The sequence below is a fragment of the Lynx rufus genome, unplaced genomic scaffold (assembly GCF_022079265.1).
Source record: "Lynx rufus isolate CCGP_SWC_20201006 ecotype Redwood Valley unplaced genomic scaffold, mLynRuf1.p SCAF_13, whole genome shotgun sequence".
In the NCBI taxonomy this organism is placed as follows: domain Eukaryota; kingdom Metazoa; phylum Chordata; class Mammalia; order Carnivora; family Felidae; genus Lynx; species Lynx rufus.
Genome location: NW_025814827.1, coordinates 55,864,605 through 55,874,233, shown reverse-complemented (window position 1 = coordinate 55,874,233; position 9,629 = coordinate 55,864,605). Strand labels below are relative to the sequence as shown.

Here is a 9,629-nt window from a genome sequence, read left to right as displayed (position 1 = left end):
AGCAATTAGTAATTACTGTCATCAAACCACCTAAATAAAGCCTTTCTTGATCAGTCAATAGAAGACAGGAAAAGACAGGAAAAGCTCAACCTTTTTAAAAATACATATTTCATAGATTTGTTGTTTTTACATACATAAGGAAGTATGCTTTCTCAAATATTAAACTATGTCTTGAAGACATTAGACTAATATAACATTACGTCCTACCTAACTAGCATATTTACATTTTACATGTAAGTGGAGGCAATTTGTGTCTTCACCCAGAGGGGTAACTAATGGAGGGTAGGGGATTGCATCGTGAGACCCAGGAGGAAATGTTGGATCAGAGCTTTCTGTTGTCTTTCAAATCATGCCCCGTGGATAACTTCATTTGGAACAGATCATGGGTCCTCCTACTATATTTTCTTCTAATCTTTTCTACTTCTCTTTTTGCATTATATTACTCATGATCATTAGGACTCACACCATTCTTGTTTTCGTTGTCTTTACTTCATCTCTTCCCTACAAGATTGTACATTTTTTTAAGGCCAGGTTACATTTATAGTGTATACTATAAGCTAGTGTCTTAGCACATAAGAAAAGCCTGATAAATATTTACTTAAATTGCTAAAAAATTAAATGATTTTAATTTCATTGTTTTCTTTTTTCTATCTTTTTAAACGTGTACTTTAATTTTCATAGTCTCCTTTACAATATTTTCCATTTTTTTACACAAAATCTTATTTCATGACATTATTCTTAACTACTTCCTGAATATAGCAATAAGCTTTTCATTCTCAAAAGCCTAGAAGTAGTAATTAATAAATAAAGTAGTAATTAATAAACTAGTAATTAATATAGATATCAAAATATGAAATAAGTACATTAGGTAAGCTTTCAGTAGTAAATGTGTAGGATAAATTTAAAAGGTATAATTTTGAGGTAATTTAGATAGGCTATCAATTTGATCAAGTATGATAAATACATCAAAACTAAACATGGGGGGCACCTGGGTGGCTCAGTTGGTTGAGTGTCAGACTCTTGATCTCAGCTCAGGTTTTGATCTCAGGGTCTTGATCTCAGGGTCATGAGTTCAAGCCCCAAACTGGGCTCTGTGCTGGATGTGAAGCCTACTTAAGAAAACAAAAGACCCCCACTAAACTAATATGTTAATTATAACTTACTAAACTTACATTATTGTGAATTAACAATGAACAGCTATATAACATTTATTAAACATCACAGATCATTAAAATAAATCCTATGTACGTAATTCAGAGAACTGAGTTATATAGGATGATAGTATTGAAATCTGAGTATGGTAATAGGGAAATAGTATTTTGATAAAGTAGAATAAAATTTAACTTTTAAGTTAGTACTAAAAAGAATCCAATTGTTTAAAAATTTTGTATTTAATAAAAATAAAATTGACATTTTCTTATTGTGATTTTAAGAAAATTTTAACACCTTATCAAATAGACACCAACCAGGTGACATGTGCAAGTGTTGAATCATTATATTGTACACCTGAAACTAAAATTACACTGTGTTAACTTGAATTTACATAAAAACTTAAAAAACTTCGTGAGCTCTAAGAAATATAAATATTATACAGAGAAAATTTCCTGTTTTTAGCTTAACAGTTAAGTTGGGAATTTGAATTGTGAGAATGATGCTTCATTAACAGTTGTAAGTTTATCCGTCCTCCTCATTCCCCCGTTGAGAGCCGTTGTGGGCTCTAAATTTTTCACCTGGAAAATTAAATACTTTCTAGGTAGGGAATAATAAATTGTTACTCAAGTACTTGTTGGAGACCAGTTAAAATGTTTGAGTGCAAAATTTTTTGAAGTTTATCCAGACTAAAGAATATATATATTTAGTACTGAGAACACTTCCAAGCCTCTGTGACTTCTATATTTGTACAGTAAGGTGCATTAATTTTATTAATGATTTTTAAAACACTCCAAGCATATTGTGTCTTTCACAAAATTTTATTTTGCTAGCTGCCATAAAAGTATCTTGAAAGAAGTTAAAAAATTATAACTCTTGCCATTTGAATAGATTCCTTACATTTTCTGCTCCAATGTACTCATGTACTTAATTTGAAGATATAAAGATGATCCTACATTGTTTCTATAACTATGATCATTTCACATAGCTGGTACTTAGTTATGTCCTTTGTTGAACGACTGTTCTTCAAACTTACTGTCTTTTAGACTCATTCTTACATGTTAATCCGCAAATAAGCAAATGTCAAGGGCTGCAGCAAAAAAGATGATTTAAAACAAAACTGGCAAACATTTGGAGTTATTTGTAGTTTCAAAAATTCTTTTTAATTCAAGAGTCACAAGTATTATGTGCATTAAAATTAGTTTCACAAGTGGAAATTTTGAATATGGGAAAGTTGCTTTCGGGTAAATTTCACTAGCAAATCCATAATCTTTAAAATTCTGTATGATTGAATTAAATGTTGATACTTTGCAAAATATTTTCAGCGGTGCATTACAAATACTACTTTCTAAAGGTGTGTTTTTTAGTTTTAAATATATGGTGGTCCCATAGGCATGATGACATTTTGTAACATATACCTTTTTGGTCTTTTCCTCTGATCTTTGACTGAATTGCCCTCTTTAAATATTAAAGAGAACTGCTGTCAAGAAAAGGTATTTTCTTTCCAAGAAGGATGCTTACACAAGCAAAATATTTTTTTAGACATGAAAATTCTAATATTGAAGAACATATCAAAATAGTTTATATTTTTTATTTCTCATCTCTCTTCCCATCTTAAAATAAAAGTTAAATCTTAACTGGAATCCTTTGCCCCCCGTGAAACCAAGCGACGGTGCCAGACTCGAAGACGAAGGCTTTACTTTGTTAGCCATGTGTTTATGAAATCCCAGCGCCTTCCCTAGATCTCTTGGCTGATAATCTCAAACATGGAGGATGCTTCTGATTCTACACAAGGGGTTGCTCCATTAATTAATAATGTAGCTCTCCCAGGCTCTCCGCCGTCTCTTCCTGTATCAGTGACAGGCTGTAAAAGTCATCGAGCAGCCAATAAAAAGGTAGAAGCGAGAAGTGAAAAGCTCCTCCCAACAGCTCTTCCTCCTTCTGAGCCGAAAGTAGATCAGAAACTTCCCAGGAGCTCCGAGAGGCGGGGAAGTGGCGGTGGGACGCGATCCCCCGCGCGGAGCCAGGCCGTGGCAGCGAGACAAGCGGCGGCCGGCGGCGCGGCGCGGCCGGCGAGAGGCGACCCCCCGGGAGGACAGAGCCTCCCCTCGCTGCCCTTGTAGTTGAAAAGGTGGAGAGGTGGCAGTCGGCGTGCTCGCAGGTGAGGGGCTCCGTGTGGTCGCTCGCAAGCCGGCCGGCGCCGGCAGGGAAGTGTAAGCGAGCGGGGGAACAAAGCGGAGCGGCGCCGGGGTCCGCCCGCAGCGAGCTCCTCGCGGCGTCGGGCCGGCCGGCTGCGCGCCAAGCACGTTGCGAGCCCGGCGGCGGGCCGGGAGCCGGCGCTGGGGGAGGGGGCCGCCGCCGTCCCCGCACCGCCCGCCCGCGGCGGGGCGTGCGGCCCCATTGTGAGCCGGCCGCCGGGCGTGCGGAGGTGGGGCGCGCTGGGAGGGCAGAGGCGGCGGCTCGGCTCGCTCAGTACCCCAGGAGCGGCCGGAGCGACCTCGGCCCGGGTGGCAGCCGCGGCGCGTCAGTCACACAAAAGGCAGTCGAGCTCCCCCCCGGCGCGCGGACCGGCCCACGCCGCCGCCGAGCGCTCCCCACCTTACCGGCTTTCCTTTCCCTCCAATTTTGATAGGGAAGCGGGGCCGACGCGGGCGGCAGAGGGTCCGGGCGAGCCCGCCGGCGGACAGGAGATGCCGCTGCTACACCGAAAGCCGTTTGTGAGACAGAAGCCGCCCGCGGACCTGCGGCCGGACGAGGAAGTTTTCTTCTGTAAAGTCACCAACGAGATCTTCCGCCACTACGAGTAAGGGCCGGGCCGGGCGCGGGGGGTGCGAGGGAGTGTGGGGACTCCCTCCCCAGCGTCCTTTTGTCTCTTCTTTTGCTCGCTTTGGGCTTCTGGCGGGGCGACTTGAAAGTGACGGCTGGCCGCGGACCCGCGTTTCTCTGCCCACCACCCCCCCTCCCCGCCCAGCCCGACGGTGACTGCGCGGGGTTCCCGGGCGGCGCGACCCGCCGTTGGCGCGCGTGGGGAGAGCGGGCCGGGGCCGAAAAGGCTGGAGTCCTCGGCCGGCGGTGGGGACCGCTTCCAGCCGCCGCTGCCGCCCGGCCGCCGGGCAGCGGAAACTCCCCGCGTCGCCCCTCCCCGCCTCGGCCACACGCGCACTCCGGGGCCAGTTCCGGGATCCCCGCCCGGCGGCCGAGGGGATCCCCGCTCGGGTCACCGGCACGGGGCCGCCGTCCCCCGGCCCCGGGGAGGGAATCCCCGCCCCCGGGGGCAGGAAACGGCCGGACTGGGCGTCGTTTCCTCGGTCGGGAGTGGAGACTGAACGTTGGAGCTAGCTGCCTAAAGGAGAGGACGGGAGGGAGGGAGCGGAGTTGAGACTCGGAGAGGGAGTGGGCTCCCCGGCGGGGGGGGGGGGAGCCGGGACACGAGGGGCTCCACCGGCGGGCTCTCGCCCGGTGAGGCTAGGCCTCGGAGTGTGCGACGCGAGCCGAGCGCTCTGTCACCGCCTCTTCTTGGTGACTAACTCCCGGCCCCGGAGAACTCAGCGTCTCCGCCCCCGGGAGACCTTGGTGAGGAAGAAGTCGGGTTCGGGCGGGGGCGGGGGGGGGGGGGAGGAAAGACGCGGGGAGAGAGCCGGGCGCTGGGCACCCCTAGTTATCACTTTTTTCGCGTAGCCCCGAGGGCGGAGGTGGGCGTTGGGGGAGGGGGTTAAGACAAGTTCAACTCCAGCCTCAGCCAGTCTCCTCTTTATCCCCCTGCGCATGTGGGCTGTCTGACATGTGCCACTCGCTATTGTTTTGATAAGAATCCGGAGCTGCTGCGTGTGTAGTTTCAACTCCTAAATCTTCAGTACCTCGCCCGGTTTATCCCAGGAGATCCCCTTGTCCTGTGACACCAAACACCCGGGGTGTTTTAGAGATGTGTGTTTAAAACAGGATCTCCAAGTGAGAACCTGAATTGGTCAGTCAATGAAGGAGCCTGATCCTCCCTTTTTCTTATGCTCCCTTTATTCTCTCCACTCAGAAGGAATCTCTTTGTGGCTTAGAAACCAAGTGTTATAGCAACCAAATAAATTGTGTGTAGGAGGCACCTTTTCGGAGTGGGGGCTTTGTGATCAAGGGAGGGCTTTAGGCAAAGTCTGCACCTGTCTGAGAAATGAGTAGTGAAGTTAGAAAAGTCAGTTCCTTTGAGCTTTTATTTTAAGTAAGGCTTCTCTTTTTTCTTCGGCTCCAGACCAAGAGTCACACATGAACATGTTATATCTAGAGAAGTTTTTCAGCAGACAGTACTTTTATGTAGGAGTGTACATCTTAACTCAGCTCCTGTACAGACTTGTTTTGTTACTCAAATATTCACTCTTGTAACTACTTAAGTGAATTTGGATTAGGTAACTTGACAAGGATGATGTCTCTCTTCTTTCTTTCCTTTTTCTTTCTTTACTTTTTTTTTTTCAGTTTAAGTTAAAATCCTTGGTAATAATTCCCAATTAAAAACAATTGTACTTAAAAGTGCCAACAAAATGGAAAACCGGCTTAAGTTTCAAACTTTTCTCCCTTGATATGAGCAATCTTCTCTTTTTAAGAAGCTTTTCTCACTTCAGAAGGGAGCATGACTATGGCTGTATCCTTTTTGAATTAAACTTTTTATATACTTTGGTTCTTGATGACTTACTATAATCATGGAGAAATCTGAAATGCTGAAATACATTTTTTGGTATCCCAAACCTACTACCTTCCACTAATATTATAAGAACTGTGTCCTTTGTAGCCTTGTAACATTAACAGATTTTTCTAAATAGCTGATTTTTTGGTTTTTGTTGTTTTCTCTGTGCTGAAGTGTTTGGGTTTTTGGAATTTATAAGCAGTTCAGGAGAGACCATTGGTTTTGGAGCAAAGATATTTAATATCATTTACCCTGAACAAAGCAGAGCTACTAGTGTTCTTAGGTATTAATCTTTGTGACTTTGAATTGGCAAAATTGGAAGAAGACTGACATTTAATTGTGTTACATTTTGTAATACTTTCTTTTAGATGATTACAGAGAGATTTTTCCAAAATTGCATTCATGGTGTATGGTATATGGTGATCCTTAGTATTATGATAATCTGACCCTTGGCGCAAGTCTGGAGAAGGAAACCTGTTTTCACTCATTCATTAAACCACCAATTGGCTTATGTGAATTTGTTTGAAGATTATCCTTTAAGTGCATTAAATGAATATATTTGTCTTTTGTATTTGTGTAAAGACCACTATGCTCACCTATTTGCTCAGGTTTTTGATTTAAGTATAACTTTTTCTGTTTTAATCAGTCTCAAAGAGAGTTTCTACACTTCCCTGCCTTTTTTTTTTTTTTTTTTTTTTTTGCAACACAATGCAAAGTAACTTTTCCCTCTGACTCTGGTTAGTAGAGGTTCCCAGTGACCTTTTAATTGTTAAATAGTTTTCTGTCTTCATCTTACTTGATAAAATAGTCTAACATTTTCTCCTTTGTCCTAGGCAGCAATGATCCACCCTCCATTTTATCTAGTGTAAGATCTATTCTTGCATGCTAATATAATACATTTGTTGCCTCAAATTTTCTCTTTTCCTAGACCAAGAATTTTTTGAGTCAGGGACTGTGACCAGAATGGATCCTTAACGATTATACAGTACAAACCCTTCTCTTTTTTTTTTTTGTTTGAACTACATGCTCTTTAACTAATTGCTAACTCTTGTTTGACCTGCTTTCCATAAGTAAAGAAGACTCATTAAAAATAGCACATTAACTGTAGGCAAATGATAAGCTAAGGTACAAAAGAATGAAACTGGACCATTGTTTTTGTGTTCTATACAAAAATAAACTCAAAATGAATTAAAGACTTGAAAGTAAGACCTGAAACCATAAAACTCCTAGAAGAAAGCTCCTAAGCAGTGAGCTCCTTGACATAGTTTTTGGCGATGATTTTTTTAAATCCAGCACTGAAAGCAGAAGCAACAAGAGCAAATGTAAGTAAGTGGGACTATATCAAACTAAAAAGCTTCTGCACAGTGAAGGAAAACATCAAAAAGGTGACCTACTGAATGGGAGAAAGTATTTGCAAATTATATATCCAATAAGGGGCTAATATTCAAATTATAAAGAACTCCTACGACTCAATAAGAAAAAAAAAACCTGACTAAAAAATGGGCAGAATATCTGAATAAATAGTTTTCCAAAGGAGAGCTACAGGTGGCTAACAGGTACATTAAAAGACACTATATACCCTTAATCAGGGAAATGCAAATCAGAACCACAGTGAGATCCCACCTCAAACCTGTTAGAATGGCTATTATCAAAAAGACTAGCATCAACTAGACTATTGTCAACTAGACAGTTGCTGGATAGGATGTGGAGAAAACTGAACCCTTGTGCAGTTTGTAGAAATGCAAATTGGTGCAGCCACTATGGAAGACAGTATGAAAGTGCCTCAAAAACTTAAAAATAGAACTACCAAATGATCAACAACTCTGTTTCTGCATATTTATCCAAATTTTAAAAACCCACTAATTTGGAAATCTATATGCACTCCCATGTTCGTTGCAGCATTGTGATAGCCAAGATATGGAAACAACCTAAGTGTTCATCAGTGGATGAATGGATAAAGAAATTGTGGTATATACACAATTGAATATTACTCAGTCATAAAAAGAATGAAATCTTGCCATTGAAGACAACATGGATTAACCTTGTTTAAGTGAAATAAGTCAGACCAATGATCTTTCTTATATGTGGAATCTAGAAAAAATAGGTTAAAAAAAACCTATGCGATACAGTGATACTGTAATAGCAGTGTTATGGGACAGATGGTAGCTACACTTGTAGTGAATATAGCATAATGTATAAATTTGTCAAATCACTAAGTTGAACACCTGAAACTAATGTAACATTGTGTGTCAATTATACTTAAAAAAAAGATTTTATCCCCCCAAACCACACAAAAAAAACAAAAAACAAAAAATAAAACTGAGCTTGTAGGCAAAGAACAGAATAAAGCATGTACTTCGGTTTATTAGATAAGATAAAAATTTGTTCTGTAATTTGGTTAGCTGACAATTTTGTTTTTATTTTGGGCTGTGGATTGTTAAAAATGAAGCAGTCAGATCTGGATACTAGAAATTCTGGATTTGTAGGCTAGGAAGATGATTTGTTGTATTACCCAATGACTTAATCTCCTAAATAAAATTACTTTTTTTTTTTTTTTTTAAGCCATTTAGCCCCTTGGTATCGGAATGTGTTTACCATCTTTGAGTGAATTACACTTTTCATAGAAAAAGTAGGAATCTCTTTGTCAGTGACAGACCAGCTTATGCTTCAACCTGGCTTTCCATTGAAAGGTGTTTAACTGGTTTATAAAACACCCGATTTTCATGGTTCATCAGCTCATTTGTTAATTCAGTCCTTTCAGCAACCCTCTTTTACAGATGAGGAAACTGGATTTGGGGTAAAGAGAGTAAGTCTAAGATCAGTGTCAAAAACCATGTATCTAACAGTTGGTGAGATTAGACTTTTCACTCCCCTAAGACTCTAGAGTTTATATTCTTATTTACTGTCTGCATGATACATATTAGGGAGAATTCTTCCTGTTATTTGTTGAGCTTGCAGAAATGTGCACCAAGAACGTAGGGCCCTGCTTCGAATTCAAGCTTGCTGCCTAGATCTTTCCATGAGCACCACTTTCTGTTGTCTGCTCAGACATTTGACTTCTTTACCATATGCCCAGTGATTAAGCTTTAGATATTAAATGTATAGACTAGGATCCATTAGTTTACAGTGGGGGGAAGATGTCCATACAGACCAGCTATGCATGGAATCTGATTATTATCTGAAGGCCTTTTAGTGAGCATGGAGTCTTTTTTTAAAAAAATATTTTATTTATTTTTGAGAGAGAGAGACAGAGTGTGAGCAGGAGACGGGCAGAGAGAGAGGGAGACAGAATCTTAAGTAGGCTCCAGGCTCTGAGCTGTCAACACAGAGCCTGATGTGGGGCTCGAACCCACAAACCATGAGATAATGACAGATAATGACCTGAGCTGAACTTGGACACTTAACTGACTGAGCCACGCAGGTGCCCCGTGAGCATGAAGTTTTTAAGGAAAGTTGGGTAATCTTCATAACTATTGTCTTCAAATTAGATTTTCAGCTCCCCTTTAGAAGTAAATCTGCTACATGTTCCAGATATTTGGGTCCAGGAGTCTTTTTCTTAGATGGTAGAACAGATTCCTAAATGCTTTTCTTTTTGAGTTTTACTTTTTTGTTTGTTTTTGAGAGAGAGAGAGAGAGAGAGAGAGAGAGAGAGAGAGAGAGAGAACGAGTGGGGGAGGGGCAGAAAGAGGGTGGGGGGACAGAGGATCAGAAGCGGATTCCACACTGACAGCCGCAAACCTGCTTTGGGACTCAAACCCACAAACCATGAGATCATGACCTGAGCTAAAGTCGGATATTAAACTGACTTAGCCAC

At 41.8% G+C, this 9,629-nt stretch overlaps 1 protein-coding gene across 5 annotated transcripts in view; it reads left to right on the top strand.

The window, feature by feature from the left end:
* The first annotated feature begins 3,221 nt into the window (after positions 1-3,221).
* Positions 3,222-9,629, top strand: part of BAZ1A (bromodomain adjacent to zinc finger domain 1A) — a 101,705-nt gene continuing 95,297 nt past the window's right edge. For 3 of the 5 annotated variants that reach the window (XM_047075596.1, XM_047075594.1, XM_047075597.1), the window contains exons 1-2: positions 3,222-3,310; positions 3,782-3,952. In XM_047075596.1, coding sequence (XP_046931552.1) covers positions 3,840-3,952 — 113 coding nt within the window. In that variant the 5' untranslated portion in view covers positions 3,222-3,310; positions 3,782-3,839. Of the gene's footprint in view, positions 3,311-3,621; positions 3,953-9,629 lie in introns of those variants that run through there. The other 2 variants (XM_047075595.1, XM_047075593.1) reach the window with 2 other exon arrangements.